We start from the raw sequence: 19,832 nt of genomic DNA, 5'->3' as shown, positions 1-19,832 counted from the left end.
GAGCTCCCCAGCCCACCCTCATTAAATTCTTGTTGACAACTGGATTTCATTCCTGCTCAAGTGTTTGATTCCACAACCCTCACTCTGGCCAGATCTGCCAGTGCCTGCTACCAGGGCTAAGCCAAGCAAGGATGACTTGTTTCTGCAAACAACCAATCCTGCCCAAAACAAAGATGATGGTGATGTTGCAAATGTCATTTCCTGAGACGTCCTTACTACATGAGTTTCCATCTCACAGCTACCTACAAGGTAGGTATTTCTATCCCTGTCAGATTGACAAGGAAAATGGAGGCATAGAAAAATGGTCAGGGTGACACAGCAGGGACAACCCAGATTGTCACTTAAACCCTGGAAACTCTCAGTTCAGCTTTTCTCAAAAGTGTAGCCAACAGGCTCTCAGCATCAGAAAGAATTCTTTAGAAGCTCGGCATAAAGAGTTGATTCCCAACTAGGTAGGGTGGAGCGTGTATACAATCTTAGCACTCAGAAGCAGGAGGATTGAAAGTTTGACCCCAGCCTAGGCAATTTAGTGGGACCTTGTCTCAAAACAAACAAATAAACAAACCAAAAAAGGGTAGGAGATGCCAAGGCCTTGAATTCATTCTCTAGTACCAAGGGGGAGGAAAAAAATTGATTTCTGTCCCCATACCTGCCAAATGAGAATCTCTAGATATAAGACTCAAGAACTTGAACTTCATAAAGATGAAGACTACATTTTACACTAGAGGAAACTGTGGCATAGAGATGTTAAAAATGATCTGATAAGGTCATACTTTAAGCCAGTGTATGGACCTAGGACTGAACCCACAGTTGGACTCCAAGGCGAGCAGCTGAGACCTCCTGGAAGAGGTAGTGCTTGAAAGTGTGGGCTCTAGGGGCCAGGGATTTAGCTCGGTGGTTCTGCCGCCTGTCTTGTAAGTGCAAGGTTCTGAGTTTGATCCCTGATACCAAAAAAAAAAAAAGTGTGGGCTCTAAGAGAATTGTGCACCAAAGAGGATGATCCAGCAGAAAAGTCCAGCAATATCTTCTCAGTGTGGCTTAGGAAGCCCTGAAGAGTAAAGAACTATGCACAGGGCTGGGGATTTAGCTCAGTGGTTCTGGCACCTGCCTTATAAGCGCAAGGTCCCGAGTTCGATCCCCAGTGCCAAAAAAAACCAACAAGAACTATGCACTGAGCAGCCTTTCCCTAAGAGCCTAGGAAGACCCCATCCAGAGTCCATCTGAGCTTCTGGGAAGAAAGCCTGTCTCTACAGCCAGTAGGTCTCCAGCAGTGACCCTAGAGGCACGTCTAGTTGCTCCCTAGGGAAAGAAAGCCAGGGAAGTGGTAACTCAGTCCTGGCCCAGCCTCAAGCTAGTCTCCTTCAAGGTGAGATGAGCAAGGACAGGCAAATGTCAAGCAAACCCTCCTAGCAGAACAGATGCCAAAGTAGGAGGCCTGCTGGACAGGCTCCCAGGTAGAAGCAGGATACTTGGAGAAAACTGAAATGAGGGGAAGAAAAGCTGAGAGTCCTAGGCTCCAACCCTACCTTGACACTGCCATCCTGGGGACTCTGAGCAGGTCCCTGTCTCTCTCTGGGCCCTCTACTCTTCATTCACTTGTGAAACAGGCAGAACTCCACTGACTTCTGACTTCTTCTCAAGACTGTGAGGAGGAACAATGGTCAGGAAAGAGTCTTCCAGATTATACAGTGTCTCACAAAGTTGTGGGAGATTAGAGGATCACTCCTATTATTACTAGAATAGTCAGAAGGTGCTTTCCTTGTTATCTGAACACAAACCAGGGGGTGGTGGAGTTAGTTGAGAGGCTGGCCTCTTTTTCCCAGAGACCCAGATATTATTGGGAGGGGAAAGTTCACATTAAGTGCCTAATATGTACCAGATGCCTATATAAAATCTCATTTAATCCTCCTCACAGTTCTATAGTATAAATGATTATTTGAGCGCAGATGTGGAAACTGAAGCTCAATAAAAGTAATCTGTCCAAGATTACACAGGCAGGTGAGTGATGGAGATTGATTAAAACTAGGTGTTTGTGGCTAAGCCACATTACCTCCACCTCTGCAACAGCTTTGGAAGACACAGAACATACGCCTGGTATAGACTCAGCTTGAATGCCACCTCTTACTAGAAGCCTTTCTGATTTCTCTGCCCAGACAGAACATCTCTCTTATGAAACCTCACACATTATTAGCACACATCTGGCAGCATTCAGCACATTTTTCCTCTTACTCTGTAATCAGGCACACTTTTATTTATTTATTTATTTCAGGCACACTTTTAAAAGGTAAAATGAGACATAGTAGCCTTTACATTACCTTAGACTCCTCAAATGTCAGGGCTGGAAGGACCCAAGAGACCATGTCACCCAACTCCCTCATTTTTAGTAAGAAAAAGAGGTACCAAAAGAGGAGAATAACTGAAGTTACACAGAATAGTTTCAGAGACAGAAAAAGAACTTTGGCACTATGCCCCACAGAATTTTAGGGACTCCATGATTTCAGAATCAACCTTAGGATAAGGATCACTATTCCTGTTTCACAGATAGGAAACTGACACCCGAGGAAAAGTGATTTTCCTGAGAATGGGCAAGATGTGAATGGGAACCACAGCCCTTAACCTCTCACTTCCAGTCAAGTGACCATGCCCTCTCTCCTCCTCACTGTAAGTAATCCATGTAATATGCCAAGCACAGGGCACACAGGTAAAGGCTAATGGATGTGAGAAACTGTCATTATATACCAGGGGCAGGTGACACTTGACAATGACTTCTTCACAGATAGTGCATGGAAGAGGACCCAGGAGTCCTGGTTCAAACCTCTGTTGGACACTTTCTGGGCCTCATTTTCTCATCTGAAGTACTAGCTGAGGGCTACAATAACTGGTCTCATTCCCTGCTCCAGAGTTCTAGGACATCCTAGAGTTGTTGACAGCAGACCCTAGCTCTCTGAAGCCTCTCTCATCTGGGGCCTTTATTTCCTCATTCCATAGTGGAAGAAGGAAAAGTAGCCATAGTTCACAATTACAAACTGTGTGCCCAAGTGCCACTGTTCAAGCACTACTAAAGAACAACGGGGAAGCACATGGAAAATCCAACTGTCCCCCAGCACAGATACCTCACTAGGCACACTCATCCATCTTTCCAAACTGACTGACAAAGAGCAACCAGGAACTGGGGCATAAATAAGGAACAGCCATCTCCCTATTCTCAGATGATCAGGTGTGCTTCTGAACAACCAAGTGGCAGTGGAGTGGAGGGTAAAGAACCCTGGACTGTGCAGTCTTGGTCCCAGATTCCCGTGCCAGCTGACACGAATTGTGTGCTCTCAGGCAAGCTACTCTCCTCCTCTGCGCTCAGTTTAAAAATAGGCAGATAGTTCACAAAGTATATATAGAGATGTTTCATTTGATCTTCATGACAATCCTGTGAAGCCAGCACACACAATTTTCTTTTACAGAGAGGGAAACTGAGGCTTGGAGAGATCAAAGGTCTCACTCAAGCTCACAAACCTTAAAACTGGCAAAATCCAGGCCAGGGATCTAGCTCAGTGGTGCTGCCACCTACCTCAAAAGCCCAAGGGCCTGAGTATGATCCCTGGTACCAACAAAAACAAAAACAAAAACAAAAAACACCAAAAAAACCCAAACTGGCAAAATCCAAAGCTCCAGAGGTCTTAATTGCCAAACCCAATACTCAAGGGTGGTCAAATTAAGAATTCCTTCCCCTTTCCCCTATCACCTTGAATCAAGTCTCAACAAGATCACAAATCATAGACCCTTATTCACTGCCCACTCTGGTGGCCTTCAAAGTTCTGGCCACAAACCCCACAGCCCAGCTGCCTAGAAGGCCACACCCCCCTGCAAAATGTCATTACTCAAGTTGGCAAGAACGCAGCCCCCACCCCCATCTGGGTCTAAATAAACGCCCAAGTGATATCACATCCTGCCGGCTCCAAAATAGCCCCAGCCTGCCCACAAGCGATCACAGAGTGCCAGGCCATGCAGGGCCAAGCGGGCAGGAATACCCAACCCAGGCACCCTCCACACACTCAAGCAACTAAAGCAGAAGCCTCAGAGCAAGAAGGACCCCCATTCCGTCCTCTGCCAGAAAGCCTGGCCCCTCCCTCCCTGTTGCTCCCCCACCCCCAAGAGGTCCCAGAGCCTCCTTGACCCAGCACCAGCCCCTGCCCCAGCACCAACCCCATGGAGCCTCAGCCGCGGCCAGCCTGCGGAATGACTCCGGCCCAACCCGGACACCCCACCACTCACATTGCTTCAAGAGCTCCAGACACAAAGCCATGAGGGCCAGATGGGGGTCAGAGACCCAGAGATCGGGCAGAAACAGAAGAAGGGAGAGGAGAGACAGGGAGAAGAGAGAAGGGGAGACGGGGTGGGGGTGGTGGCGGACTAGAGAGAAAACACAGGGTAGGGAAGGGTAGGGTGGGGGCGGCAAGAGCCCTGGGCAAAGGAGCAGGCTCAAAGGGAGGCCTTCAGCATCACAGAGTGGTGAGACCAACAGGGCAGATGTGGGGAGCACAGCAAAGCAGGGGACCCTGGTCCAAAGAAGTGGGGGTGCTGGCAGGCCTGAATGCGAACAAGGAGAGACAGCGACAGGGAGAAAGCAAGGGAATGCAGAGCGAGGCTTTTAAGTCAGAGAGCTGGGAAGATACTGGGCGTCCTAAAGGAGACCCCAAGGTATCTAGGAAGTTCAGGCAGATATGGGGGATACCCAGAAGGGGGAAATTCCTGGGGGCTCAGAGGAGGTAAGACCCCAGGGACTGGGGGATACAGATTGAAGGGAGGACCCTCAGAGCATGTGTGGGAAGCTGGAGGACGCCCGGGGCAGAGTGGGGAGTGTTCTGAAGGAGACGCCCCAAAAGATCTGGGGGGGCTCTGCGGGGGACTCTCAAAGAATGGAGGCACCCAGAAAGGGAGGCTGAGAAAAGAGAGGACTTCGAGGTGGGACCAGAGATGTGAGAGCGAGGGAGGAGCCGGGAGGAAGCGCGAGGGTAGAGACAAAGAGACAGTGAGCCGGGGAGAGACAAAGCAGGCGCAGCGGGGACACTGGCTGGTAGGGCTGGCGGCCGGACAGGAGGACCGAAGCGCGGGCGGGCGGCGGACGGACGGACGCACAGACAGAAGGGAGGAGGACGGGGGCAGGGCAGGGCAGGGCCGGGCGGGGGCGGCGCCCGTCTCCTCGCGGGGCCGCGGCTGCTCCGGGCGACGCTGGGCGGGTCCCGGGCGTCCGGGCTGAGGAGGCGGCGACGACGACGTAGACCGGACAGACGGACGGAGTGACGGACGGACTGGCAGCAGCTGCGGCCTGCAGCGGGCACTCACCCTCCTCCCTCACGCGGCCCGGCCCGAGGCTCCGGTTTTGTACGCCCGAGGGGCGGGGCCTCTGGGTTAAAGCCCCGCGTCGGCCCCGCCCCCGCCCCGCCCCCGCGTCAGGCGCGCGCGCGTCGCCCTGGACTCCTGGGCCGGCTAGGGGCGCGCGCAGCCCGCTCGGCACGTGGCAAGGCGCGCCGGGACCGGTCGATGCGCAGCCTTGCGCGGTTCTGTGCAGCCCTACCTGGGCCGACTTGCCCTAGAAGGAAGTGCGCGCCCACGTCGCACGCGCATGCCCGAGCTGAGGGCTACGCCCCTTGAGCCGCCCAGCCAAACCGGTTCCAGCTGGAACGCAACGCATGCTCTGTGCTGGAGGACCGGGAGTAAGCGTTAATTCACCGTATGACACTTCACCGTAATCGGGAAACAGGCTCAGGAAAATCACCCCGAAGTGGCTTTCTCGTCCTTTAGACTAACTCTCACATCTTATCGACCTTGTCTCGTAGGAGTTTCTAGTTGTTCCGTCCGCTGTATGCTTAGCTCACTCGTGGAGGTAGGTTCCAGTCCGGCTCCTTGTGTGACCTTGGACGAGATGAGCTTTCCACTTCCCTGAGCCTTCCTATGTTCGGTAAAAACCAAAAGCACATCCATCCCGTGGCCTCTCTAGCCAGTTCCAGTCCTACCAACGCAGCCCCGCCTGGGCCGCGTCCCTGTGGGCGGGTTCCGCGCCTACTGCAGGCTCGACAATCGCGGACCCAGCTCGGTCCCCGCTGTCCTGGGTGACCTGGGTAAGTCCCTGCCTAGTGTGCATCTGTTTTCCCCGAAAATAAGAGTGGAGAAGAGAATCTTGCACCCCTCCCAGGTTTGTTGTGAGGACTGAAGAAGATAACAGTGTTATCAATACCATTATGATTTTTGCTCTGTGAAGGTATAATAATAATAAAAGTCATTGCGAGCTATTGACCTACCTCCCCTCTTTTTTTCCCCCTTGCAGTACTGGAGATAGAACCCAGGGAGTGCTGAGCTACATCCCTAGCCCTTTTAAGTTTTAAATTTTGAGACAGGGACGTGGTAAGTTGCCCAGGCTGGGCTTGTGATCCTACTGTTTCAGCTTACTACTGAGTAGCTGTTATTACAGATGTGCACCACCACGCCAGCCATTGAGGTGTTTTGATGCTGGCCACTGTGCCTTACACTTTCAAAGTAGTTTACCTCACACTACTCTCAGTTACTGTGCCAACACTGTACTCTTCACTTAGTTTATCTTTAAATTGATTTACTTCGGAAAAGACAATGGTCAATTCATCATGGGCCCTCACAACCCAAGGCAGCCCAGCATGAGCTCTCTTACTTCTTATTCTCCCAATTCAATAATACAATCCCTGTGTGACCTTGGGCAAGTCCCTCTCTGGGGCTCACAGCCCCAATTGTCCCCTGGAGAGAAACTGGATCAAGGCAGTATTTCCATTTTGTTCACTGATGTGTTCCTGGTACTGTAGCACTGGCCCATAGAAACTGATCAAAAAATATTCATGGAGCTGTGTGTGGTGGCACATACCAATAAACACAGCATTCTGAGAGTTTGAGACAGGAAGATCAAAAATTCAAACTTAGCCTGGGCAACTTAGTGAGACCTTGTCTCAAAATTTAAAAAATTTAAAAAAGGGCTGGGAATGTAGCTCAGTGCAAAGGTCCTGAATTCAATCCCCAGTACTGCAAAGCAACAACAAACCCAAAATGTCTATGGATAAAAGGGCTACCTGACTACAAGGTTTATGTCCTTAGCCATTATATGACTTCTAAGGTTTTTTTTTTTTTTTTTTTTAGCTTCTCAGTCTCTCCTCTTTTGGGATGATTTCTTTACCTCTTTTTTGGGGGCGGGGGGTACTGGGGATCGAACTTGGGTCCTTGCCCAGTTGGCGGCGAAACCACTGAGCTAAATCCCTGGCCTTTACCTCTTAAGGGTATATGCAATTCCTGTTTTGTCTGGTCCAGTTGTCTCAGTCCTGGTGTTGGAAGCCTGCCCACCAGTCCTAGTCAGTATTTCCCCCAACTGTCTGTTTAGAACCATGATGATCCATGTACCCAGCACATAGCAGGCACTCAGCCAGAAACATCCTGGTGATGTTGTCTGGGGAAGAAGTCTGCCTTCTACCCAGTGGCTTCTGTGGAGAGAGGCCCATGGCAGCAGCAGGGAATTTGGGCTCCTCATCTCCCATTCCAGGAAGGCCTCCTAAATCCACCTATCACTCTCTAGCTCTATAGCCATTTCCCAGGCTTCACTGTCTCTTGCCTGGACCACCATACCAGCCTCTATCCATCCTGCCTGTGCTGCCAGCTGATTCTCTCTGGAACAACTGTTAGCACACCACACTTTTTTTTTTTTTCAGGACTGAGGATTGAACCCACGGTCTTAGCACTGAACCTGATCTCCATTTCATTTTTGTTTTTTATTTTGAGACAAGTCATTAAATTGCCAGGCTGAGTTTGAGCTTATAATCCTCCTGCCCCAGGCTCCCAGAGTGCTGTGATTATTGATGTGCACTATCAAACCCAGCTTATACTACAGTGGACCCTTGAGTTACGAACTTGATCAGTTCCTGAGGTCTGGTTGTAACTCAAGTTTGTTGTAAGTCAATACAGCTGGGATTTGGATGTTTACCTGGGTACACGCTATGGATAAAAAGAGGCAGATGAATCTTCCATTAACCTAATTAACCCAAGTTGTTCGTATGTCAGGCTGGTAGTAACTTGAGGGTCCACTGTACACCTCTTTACCACAACCTTGCATGTACCCCCTCCCCCTAACAATGGTGCCCTCAAGGCTTTGAAATCAAGCTGGAAATTTTGACCTGTTTGCTAGGTGACCTTGACTGACACTTTCTCTAGGCTGCAGTTGCTCTGTGAGATATCCGCAAATGTGTGTTTGTGAGTTAACTGGGTTAAATCAGGAAGAGTAGATAATGTGTATCTCTCATGGCCATGGCAGATATCACTAATCAGTGGTGGCACACTTAATCTGTTTAAATTAACTCAAGCTCAGTCCCCAGCCCCAGGGATCAGAAATAACACATGAATTGAAGTCTATTTGCAGTCTCTGGACATGATGGTCTTTGAGGTTCCTCTTAGCCCTGACAGTCGGTATCAGATGGGATGAGCTCATGGGAGACTAGAGTGGGCCAGACCTGGGGGTAGGCTTTAGGCACAAGGTTGACTGGAGAGATTTTGTCAGCTTCCCTTCCTGTGTGTATGGGTGGGAAGAAAGGAAATGAATCAAAGAAGAAACCATGCTGGGGGATGGGAGAAGGGTCAAAGACAGGAGAGTAGAGCAGCCTGTGACTTGGATGGTCACAAATGGAAAGTATCTGAGGGTCCCCAAATCCAGGCTTCAGAACACAGAATTTGAGGCCCAGGGAGGGGCAGGTACTTAGTGACACAGCAGAACTGGAACTAGAACTTGGGGCCTCTGAGCAGGGAGTAAGGATATTTCCTGAGCCGAGAACCTACTGCAGGTCAGCCTTGACCCCCAGTATAGTCAGTGAGTGACCCTGTGTGTGCATGCACACACACATATGTACACATGTGCAGGCACAAAGAAGGCGGTTGACAGGAGCAGGGGTCCCACCCAGTAGCCACCACTGTCCTGCTTGCTGAGGCCCCTGGGTGATGGCAGCAGCTTCCCAAGTGATTCAGAAGGTGTGGGAGAGACACAGAAAGGAGGATGGGAGGGACAAAAACTGAGGGGGAAGGAAGAGAAAAGATAAAGGAGAAAAATAGGACTGGGGAAAGAGACAGAAGGCAAAGATGGTGAGGGAGAGAGAGGGAGGGGAGGGTGGCAGAGTAAAAAAAGGGAGGGAGGCTTTTCTCTGTTCTTCCTTTCTCAGAGAGTGGAGGGGCAGAATTAGCAGTAGGGATCACAGCACCTGTGCCCCTCCCAGGTGGTCCTGCAACAGGGCTGGGGCACATACATGCAGCTGTAGTGGAGCTGCTGCTCCCTGCACTTCCAGCCGGAGCTGACCGGCCTGCCAGTCACCCGCCAGAGCTATTTCTGGAATGTGGAATCTGGGTCAGAAAGGAGGAGGAAGGGGTGGCAGTGGCAGCACTGGCAGCTGGGAAGCTGCCAGCTCTGAATGGGTGGGCAACTCCATATCCTGCCACAGTCAGCTGAGAGGGGTGGTCCTTGCCTGGATCTCACTGACTCAGTATCTGCCCGTCACCTACATCTCCCCACTTGTCTGCATCTTGTCTGTCTGCACATGTGCCCACGTGAGCAGAACCAGGTGCAATGTGCAATGTGGAGGCTCAGAATAGCCCTGGGGCACATATCTGGGGTGGGTGTCTAAGTAGAGGGAGAGAGGCAATTATGGGCAGGATTGCCGTGTATGACTGTACACATTTTACATTAAGGTTGCCACATACAAGGGGGTGTGTGCCACTCACAACATGGACATAACTGAATTATAGGTATTATGACAAATTTCTGGCAGTTGGAAATAAAGGACCTTCTTCTAATAGAAACTAGAGGGCCAGTTATTTAGCTTAGTGTTGCTGCTGCCTGTCTCAAAAGCACAAGGTCCCAAGTTTAATCCCTGGTACCAAACAAAAAAAGAAACTAGACATCAGGACAACTTTTCAGCAGATGGCAGTGAAGTGTCTTAATGAGGATCACTCTTAAGGCAACACCAAACTACCTCATGGACCAGCTGCAGCCCTGACCACAGACTTGAAAATCTGATAGCTTTGATTTTCTCTGTGAGGTAGCTGAGTTTACTTGTTGAGCGTGAGGCCAGCAGAGAGTAGAGGAAGGAAAGCAGGTATGAAGTGGTTACTGTGGAGACCTACAAAGAGGGCTGACCAGGGACACTTAGGAGGATGAGTTTTTTTGGTGGCCCCAATCCACTAGAGGTATGCTTTCCTCACAGGTGTGCAAAGGACATGAGCCTTGAAAGAGACACACATGTAAGTGTGTGCAGGTGTATGCTGATATTAAGCACATGTGTGTACATATGGGAATATCAGTATGCATGTGTTTTTACATCTGTTTTCATATCATACATAGGCCCAGCAGTACAAGATTTTATATATGCTTATAAGTGCACATGTCTGGGCAGGTACGAGATGATACTACATTGTACTTTCTTGACTGTCTTGGTTTGGGCTGAGTACTCCAAACTGAGCCTAACATTTCAGTTAACCTCACATTTCTATATTTAATGCCAAATGCTGCATTATCCATATGGGATGTCCTGGGGCTGCTGTGACTGTTTGAATGACTGATCTCAATTCTAAGCCCCTCTTTGTATTCATGCTCTTTACTATATAATCACAGTTTCTCCCATTAAAGGTAGAATGTATTTCATTGGAGTTTGGCTTTGGACTTGTGACTTGCTTTGACCAGTTGGATGCTAGCAGATGTGTCACAAAGAGAGACTTGAAATGTGCTTGCAAAATGAGGTTGCCTTTGATATGTCTGCCACCACCATGGGAAGAACATGCCCTGGCCAGGCCACTGATTCCTGACCACCTTTTGATCCCAGGATGTAGGGCAGTGATGGTGAAATTTTTAGAGCTTTCAATGATAACAATCAACTGGCTGTGGCATGCATACCACAGGTTCACCACCACTGATGTACTGCATTTGGAGTAGAAGGAACTGACCTGCAAAATTGTGAATAAGAACAAATGCTTCTTATTGTGTGCCATTGAAATCATATGCTTATTTGCACAAAGCATTACTGTTAAGCTATTTGACTGACAAAAACTGGTACCAAAAGTAGAGTATGACAGCAACAAAAACTAAAATATGTAGTACTGACTTTAGGACCAAGTAGTCAGTAAGAAGGAAATAAACTTTTACAACGGCTTGAAAAAAAGATGCCTAGAAGCCAGGAATGGTCGTGCATGACTGTAATCCTGGCTGCTTGGAAGGCTGAGGCAGAGGGAATCACAAGTTTATGGCCAGTCTGGGTGATTTAACAAGACCCTATCTCAAAACAAACAATAAAAAAGGACTAAGCTACATCCTCGTAGCTTAGTGAAGTCCTGGATTCAACCCCCATACTAACAACAACAAAGAAAATACCCAAGATTATGTGTGGATCAAAACTTTTGACAAAACTGCCATCTCCAGTAAGTTGAAGAGAGTGGATAGCTTTGAACAAGACAGTTCCCAGGCAAAATGTTGAAGTCAAGAGCTGGATCTTTTTGGCTGCATTTGATAAGGACTTAGATGAAAGAGAGGAACTCATAAAAGAAATAGCCAATCTATATGGAGTACTTGGAGGGAGCAGAGACAGCAGAGAACTTGTTGAGTTGGAAAAAACATACATAAACTCCATTTTATCCAGGCAGTAAATCATTCTCAAATTAGGATACAGCCTGGGGACAAAAGTCAAAGTAAGATCATAGTTATGATACAGCACCAGGGCCAGATCAAATCAAGAATGTCGCAAAGACACCTCTTTTTTTAACATTCTAAAGGTACCACCTAGTACTACATCCTCTCAGCTGGTCAAAAGAGTTTACAGAGGCAAGTGTAATGGTGCATGCCTGTTATCCCAGCTACTCAGAAGGCCGAGACAGGGAAGGTTGCAAATTTGAGGCCAGCCCAGGCAATTTAGTGAGACCCTGTCTCAAAACAAAACAAAAAAACAAAAACAGCCAGGTATGGTATGGTGGCACATGCATTTAATTCCAGCACCCTGGGAGGCTGAAGCAGGAGGATTACAAGTTTGAGCACAGCTGGGCAATTTAACAACTTAGCAGGACCCTGTCTCAATCCCCAATATCACAAAAATAAAAATAAATAAACAACAGATAGATAGGGATGGGGGTGTACTTAGCAGGACCCTGTCTCAATCCCCAATATCACAAAAATAAAAATAAATAAACAACAGATAGATAGGGATGAAGGTGTATAACATCCCTGGGTTTGATCCCTAGTACCAAAAATTAAAAATAAAACCTCAGAAAGTTTAAGGTTACAGGGTCACAGACTAATGTATCCAAAGTAGGCATAATTAGGTCAAGAGATGCATGACTCAAAAATAGTTGTATATGTGGCTTTGGAACATGGGTTACAAGGAATCAAATACATAGAAAACTCAAAGTGTTTGAGATAGGCACAGGGGAACACTGGTCAGCTTAGGCTATAGAGATTGAGATGATTCAAGATGTAAAAAGACATCTAGCTCCCTTCAGGGAGGAAGCAGGTTCAGGAACAGTTCAGTTGCACAAAGATCATATTCTCCAATGTAGGAGACATTCCAGGAATATTCCCTGTCCAGATTATTTGTACAGAACAACTTCAGACTTGTCATGGATAAATACATCTTGGAATCACCATTCTCCCCTTTTTTGAGCAGGAGAATGAATTACAATTATCCTGTCCCCAAAGTATGCTGTGTATATGGGAGAGTTGGGCTACAGGGTAGATGACAGGGTTGTTTAGATCATAGGTTGATTAAGAGGAGCCACATCCAGATTTAGGATCATGATATAGACATAGATCATGAGATCTTGATGCCATGACTGGATGAAATTTTTGGAGGTCTTTTCTAAGTGGGAGGAACATGGATAAATGTGGCCAAAAGAGTGGACGATAACAGACTGTATTTGTCCTGATTCTTCCCTCCTCCTGTATCCATACCCTTTGCCATATGAACACGGTTTCTTACATAAAGGTAAGAACTTCATCCTTTGATTTGGAGCCCAGCTATATGACTTGACTTAGCCAATAGGATGTTAGCAGACATTACACAAGCCAGGGCTGTAAATGTGGTGAATGTGCTTCTGCCATTGGTTAGGCTTGCTCTCTTGCCTTCTGCTATCACCATGAGGAGAACGTGACCTGGTTGGACCCCTGATCTCAGGAAGACCCTTTTGTTCCAGGATGAGGATGAGAGAATGTGAAGCAGAGCTGTCCTAGCTGACCAACTTGGGAGAAAGAAATAAATGTTAATGGTTGTACTGTACTGACTTTGTGGTTGTTCTGCATTACCGAGGCAAGAACAAACCAGTAGAGGGACCTTTTAAACAGTTCTGCCATATATAGCCCATCATGTGTCTTCAGTCCATTCATGAATAATTGGGGTTGGAGGAAACTGATGAGTGAGGGTTTATGTGCAAGACTTTCTGGGGATGCGGTATGTCCTTCCAGGGCCACCTCATTCTTAGAGAACTTCTCAGGTGTGTGAGAATGTGGGGAATGGGAACCTTTACCCAGGATTCCCATGGAACTGCAGCAGAGTGCCTGAGAGAGCCTGGCAAGGCTCCCCTACATTTGGAGGCCATGGAACCATGGCCTCAACTCTGGCTTAGAGACCGCTGAAGCGGAGAGGCTGGAAGATCTGGAAGGAAGCCTGTGGCAGATTAGTTCATACTTCCAAAGTTCCACAAGGCAAAGACCCTCATTTTCAAATGGGTTAAGTCAGTGATGGCAAAACTTTCAGAGCTTTCAGTGATAACAAACAGCCAGCTGTGGCATGTGCCATAGTTTCACCACCACTGGGTTAAGTGATCACCACAGGAGAAAGGAGGGGTGGAATTTTCTTTAGAGGATTCTGTCTAAGATGCCTGGCTAGCAGGCCAGGCCCCCTAGCAAAGAGGCTGACAAGGAAGCGGGGGACCATCAGATGGACAAGTTGAGGGACAATAAGAAGCAATGGAGCTGGGCATGGTGGCACACATCAGCAATTCCAAGACTCTGGGAGGCTGAGGCAGGAGGATCCCAAGTTTGAGCCCAACCTGGGCAACTTAGTGAGACCTTTGTCTCAAAAAATAAAAAAAAGGGGGCTGAGGATGTAGTTCAGTGCAAAGGCCTTAAATTCAATCACAACTAGATTAGAAAAAAAAAAAAAGACCATTTGGGTGAAGGGGCATTGTCTCTGCCAGGAAACAAGTCATCAGGAAGGTTCTTCAGGGTCAGAGAGCTACTTAACAGGAGTCACCAGTCATTCAGAGTCCCAATACCAGAAAACACCTGCTCTAGCTACCTTCTCTTCTCACCTGGGGCAACCAGAAGCAGTCACTGGTGAGCCGGACACAGAGAGACACTGACACACCCAGCTCCACACCCAGCTCCACACCCAGCTCTCTACTGCAATGCCCCCGCCCCCAGCAGGCCCTAGCTGTAGGTGCAAGGCATTCGAGGTGGACAAACTCAAGTACAGACATTAGACCAGGCCAGACTGGACTCTTACTGGTAAATGAGGCTGTTAAGTTCTAAAAGTGACTAGAAAAGCCTCAGGGATCTGTCCCACATGTCACCCAGGGGCAGAGCAAGCAGACCAGAGAGGATGTGAAAGACACTCATGGATCAATTGCTCCTTGTTCTATCTCCTGCAAAGACCAGCTCATTTAATCAATAAATTGGTCACCTGTGTGTAGAATATCTCTGGCATTTGGGTTCGTTGATTGACAACAAGTGTTGTTTCTTTCAACAACACTCCAATTGCCCTTGACTACCGTCAGGAAGCGCAAAATCAAATGTAAGAATCAGTAATAACAGCTACAGCTTGTCACACTCCAACCACGAAGTGTTTAGGCAGGGCCTTGTGCATGTTAGGGGTGTGACAAGTGACCTTCCTGTACAGTCTTTAGCTCACCAAGAGCTCTCTAGGGTCTGGCTTATGCCCTCAATTTATATAGAGATGGGGGAAACTGAGGCTGAGGGAGAACTAGCTATGTAGAGTAAGCTCAATTCTCTCTGCTAAACCAGAAATTGTGCTGTATTTATGGCTCACTCAGTCACACGGGGCCCCTTCCTCCTCTGATGAGGCATGGGTTACCTTCAAAGGAGTCAGAATAAGAATCAGGAAGGCTGAATTATCCCTGATTGTGAATATGAGAGAAACCTGAGGCTGGGGGCAGGTTCTACCCTTTCACTGCAGGCTTCCCTTCAAGTTGCCTGAACTAGGTAAGGCCAACAGGTAGGTGAGCTCCAGTAAAGCTCGCCCACCAGTAGGTGGCCGCAGTAAGCAACCAAGGATCCCACCAGCCCCGCCCTCTCCAACACCTCCGACACCCCTCCAGTCTGAGTCTGTCATCCCCGATTGGGCTCCGGATTTGTCAACCGCTGGGAAGTTCAGTGTCAAGTGCACATGCTTGTGCTTCCTTCTAGTGGAGGCCACCCACTGTGAATTCCTTCCCAGCAGCCTTTCCCCGGGCAGGCCCACCAGGCAGAGTTCCTGGGGTCCCCCATCAAGGTACTCACTGGGAAGTGTGCGACTGTTGCTGAGGCTCCCGGTGCTGGGCGGCGGGGAGAGGGACTGCAGGGAGACGCTGTCCTCCTCCTGTGAGCAGCCTGCCTGAATTGCGCGCAGGTAGCTGTGACTTCGGGAGCGGAAGTAGCTGGGCAGCGGTAGGTCCAGTGCCTCCGCTGCTGCGGACTCCGCTTCGCTGCAGGCTGACTCACAGGCCGCCTCATACTGGTCGCTCAAATCTGCCTCCCGTACCTGTCCAGGCAAAGGCAGGCATCAGGGGCCAGCTTTACTACGCTGAGGGAAGGGCTGCTTTGTGGTCAGCTCAGCTGCAGGGCTGGAGAGAGCCCGGGCCGCCCCTCAGCGACCCCCCCCCCCCCATCTCACGCTGATGAGCCAGCAGGCCAAAGGTGGAGCAGTTAAGAAATATACAGCTCCGGGCCGGGGATCTAGCTCAGTGGCATCGCACCTGCCTGGCAAGTGCAAGGTCCTGAGTTGGATCCCTAGCACCAAAAAACAAAATACAAAAAAATCCCAACAAACAAAAAAACCCCACAGCCCCTTGGGCCGAGGATTTAGCTCAGTGGCACCGCCCCTGCCTCCCAAGAGCAAGGTCCTGAGTTCGACCCCGGGTACCAAAAAACAAAATACAAAAACCAAAACAAGGGCCAGGGGTTTAGCTCAGTGGTTCCAGCGCCTGCCTCGAAAGAGCAAGGCCCCGAGTTCGATCCCTGGTACCCATACAAAACAAAATACCCCCAGAACAGCCCCAGCCCGTCTCACCTCTCTGGGCCTCAATTTTCCCATCTCTACACGGAGAAGAAAGTTGGAATAATGCAGGGCATTAGCTAGATATTCCATCTTGTATGTCCATACTGGTGGACTGACAGATTTTTTTAAGGTCACATTTGAATTCAGCAGGAAAGAAGTCCATAATTAGGAATGTCTGCCCTGGATATTTACCATGTTATGATCCAATCCCTTCATTTTACAAGCAAAGAAACTGAGGGCCAGTGAGGGAAGATGCATGTCAGGGGCATCCAGTGAGGAAGGGCCAGAGCCAACACTCCAAAGATGAATTTATAAAAGATTAGCATGGATGTGGAACAGGGACTGGAATGGAGGCATAGGCCAAGATGATACAAGAGCCTGGGGAGAGAAGGTAAGACTGGGATGGGGGCAGGAGCAGGGAGGAGTGATCTTTGATGTTGGCCGGAGGCAGTATGGAGAATGGCAGTGTGTATACCACTTGCCACCTCGCATCCAGTTCTGCCCATCTATGGTTCCTAAGTGCCTCTCTGAGACAACTGCCTAGGACCCTGCAAATCCGAAGCATGGAAGGGCCTCACCATGCTCACACTCTCCGTGGGCCCTGGAGGGGCTGTCTGACCCATGTCTCAGGCTCTGCTGGTAACAGGACCACATGGTATAAACTGAGGAGTCAGCTGGCCAAAGAGGGGCATGAGGAGGAGGCCCGAGCTAGGGTAAGAGAAGCCACAACCTGACTGAACACCATATGCAGGAAAAGATGGATCCAGGCCTGATCTACCCTCAGGCCACCACTGTGCTCTCTAGGTCAGCCTTTCCTCCTCTGCCTGACAGGGAATTGCCCTCGTACCTGTCTGTGTGTGCACCAGGTAAAATGATTACATGGACCCTTGAGTACCTTGGAGGGGGGTTACAAATGTCTACATTTATGCTGCCCAATGTGATAGCCATGTGTGGCTATTTAAGTTTAAATTAATTAGAATTAAAGAAAGCTTGGTAGTTGTACTAGCCAAATCTCACTTCCTCAAAAGCCACATGTGACTAGTGACTAGTGGCTGCCTTGGACAAGCATGGATTACAGAACAGTTTCCATCATTGCAGAAAGTTCTGTTGGACAGAGCTGTTAAGGTATAGAACATGTGGCATACCCAAGATCCACTTAAAGGAGATATTAAAGGAATTTGTGTTTATCCTCCCATCCTGCCAACTGAAGTATTCCGAGGCCCTTGTGACTGCCAAGGGCAATGAGGTCTTTCTTTGAGGTTGTACCATGACACCACAGCCAGGGTTCCAATTCTGTGTCCCTCATGGCCTTGTAATGTGAACACAGTCGAGTCACTGAATCATTCCATGCCTCAGTTTTCCATGTATAAAATGGGCCAATTGCACCCTCAATTTAATAGTGTTAGGATTAAATGAGATAACTCATATCATGTACTTAGAACAGAATACTGAGTAAGTGCCTGGTCACCTGCACCTAGGCAGCTATGTGAACCGAGCATGAGAATTTACAAATGTTGGTTAAGATGCTCCCAATCCCTGAGGAGGGTGTCAGCTAGTGACTGGTGCTGGCATGTCCACCAACGGGGTTTACTGTGTGGGGAACACTGTCCTGAAGGCTCTGTACAACACAGCACTTCCTTACCACACACCTACTGAAGCCAGGGGAGGAAAAGGTCACCAGGCCCACCTTGGAACACACACTTTAGGAGGCTGAGGCAGAAAGAAGCACAAGTTTGAGCCCAGCCTGGGCAACTTACTGAGACTCTGTCTCAAAAAAAAAAAAAAAAAAAAAAAAAGAACAAAAACAACAACAAAAGGGGCTGGGGTTGTATGTCAGAGCAAAGATCCTGGTCTCAATCCCCAGTACTGGGGGTAGGGGCAGAAGACAGGAACACGCAGTTCCTATGACATAGGGGAGAGGGACAGATGAGGTATCCACAGCTAGAATCAGATGGCCTAGATGGCCTGGTCCTAGCTTTCCCCTTGTAGGACACGTGCCCTTAGGCAAGTCCCTTGCCCGCTCCTGCTATGAGGAACTGAGCTCAGAACACCTTTCCTGCCCCATTTTCTGATCTCAGAGCTGGATGGAGGAGCTCTTCCAGGATAGGATGATGTTATGGAGGAGCTGCTTCCAGGATTGGATGGGTGTGTGGGGCCTTTTGGGCAGCCAGAGGGTGCCATGACTGGCATTGCCTCTGCCAGCTTTTACAGAGTTGAACAGTCCTTGCATTCAGTTCAACATCCTGATGTCCTAAAGGTCCTGCTAGGGCTCTGGAAAGGAGGAAAATCAGGGGTCCTGGGGGCTGGGATCTGGCAGCTAATGCCACCAGTCCCCAACCCCTGACCTGGCCAAACGAAATAGTTCCTTAGGCTTGACTCAGGTATCAGGGAGGAGAGGAGGGAGGGAGGGAGCCAGAAGATTTTCAGGGAATACTTCCCATTGTCCTGGGGTGACTTCTTGCCCTACCCATAGAACCCAGCTCACTTTCCCATTTCTAGAGGAGGAAACTGAGGCACAGAGAAGTGAAGTAATGGGGGTGGGTAAAGAGCAGACTCCATCCTCACTGGAGGTGGCTTTCCTGGTGGTGGCTCTTGCACCTGGGCTGGGTGCTAGGACCACTCAGGTGCAGGGCCAAGACTCAGGATTGGAGTATGGGAGAATGTCCAACATACCTGCTGCTCATGGCCAAACAACTGGGGGATCAGGGAGGCCTGTCCAAAAATCTGCAGGAAAGAGAGGATGAGGGTTATGGGAAGGCCAGGGAGGGGGCCGGGCTGAGGATTCAGGCTCGGTGCAAGGGAACTTGAGGCAGGCTGGTCTAACTTTCTCCCCTAACTGGCTGGGGCCCAGCTGCTAGGAAGTCTTACTTGGGGATAGGAGGCTTACTCCTGAGGCTGAGCATTACTGAGGACCGTACTCTGCTGTTCACAAGTCCTTGTCTTGGTCTAGCCCCTGGGATTGTGGATGTTCTGTCTATTGCCTCTGACCTGGCAGGTAGCCCACCTAGATAGACAGGCCAGGGACAGCACCCAGAGCCTTCTTTTCTCCAGGCTGGAATATCTCTGACTTTGGGGCCATATATGCAGCTCAAATCATTCAACCTTCTGTGTGTGAGGGCTTGGAGGGGTCAGATGGCCCTGCACTAAGAGTGAGTTGGGGCTAGGAAGAGAGTTGTTGGTGAGATCTACTGGGGCTCCCAGCATGGCCAATTTCTCAAGCCTTTTTGATTAGCTAAAGGGAGAAGGTATTCCAGGTGCCAGGGCCAAAGCTGGGCATGGAGATGGAGTGTGTTACAGAGAAACATGGAATTGGAGACCCAATTGAGAGAACTGGAGAAAAACATGAATGAGGAGAGATAAGACACAGAAAATTAGGGGAAGAGACAGACAGGAAGATAGAGAGGAAAGAACATAGCAGGATGGGAGAGACAGGAAGTACATGTCCATTCAGCAAACACCTACGAACATCTGCCCTAGAGACACTGCAGGGAAGAAGATAGCAAGGTACCTGCCCATACAGACCCCAATCTCATGAGG

The 19,832-nt window shown here is 49.1% G+C and overlaps 1 protein-coding gene across 9 annotated transcripts in view; it reads right to left on the bottom strand.

Moving 5' to 3' along the window:
* The window catches only part of Dlgap4 (DLG associated protein 4), a 181,692-nt gene that overhangs the window by 49,993 nt on the left and 111,867 nt on the right, over positions 1-19,832 (bottom strand). For 4 of the 9 annotated variants that reach the window (XM_021246944.2, XM_004867840.4, XM_004867838.4 and 1 more), the window contains 2 exons: positions 18,969-19,019; positions 15,539-15,779 (listed from right to left, as the gene is read on the bottom strand). In XM_021246944.2, coding sequence (XP_021102603.1) covers positions 15,539-15,779; positions 18,969-19,019 — 292 coding nt within the window. The other 5 variants (XM_087188958.1, XM_087188961.1, XM_004867843.4 and 2 more) reach the window with 5 other exon arrangements.

This window comes from Heterocephalus glaber, unplaced genomic scaffold (assembly GCF_053883595.1).
Source record: "Heterocephalus glaber isolate CG9 unplaced genomic scaffold, H.glaber_assembly_v1.0 deba00001532, whole genome shotgun sequence".
NCBI lineage: Eukaryota > Metazoa > Chordata > Mammalia > Rodentia > Bathyergidae > Heterocephalus > Heterocephalus glaber.
This window is presented reverse-complemented; position numbering and strand designations above follow the sequence as displayed.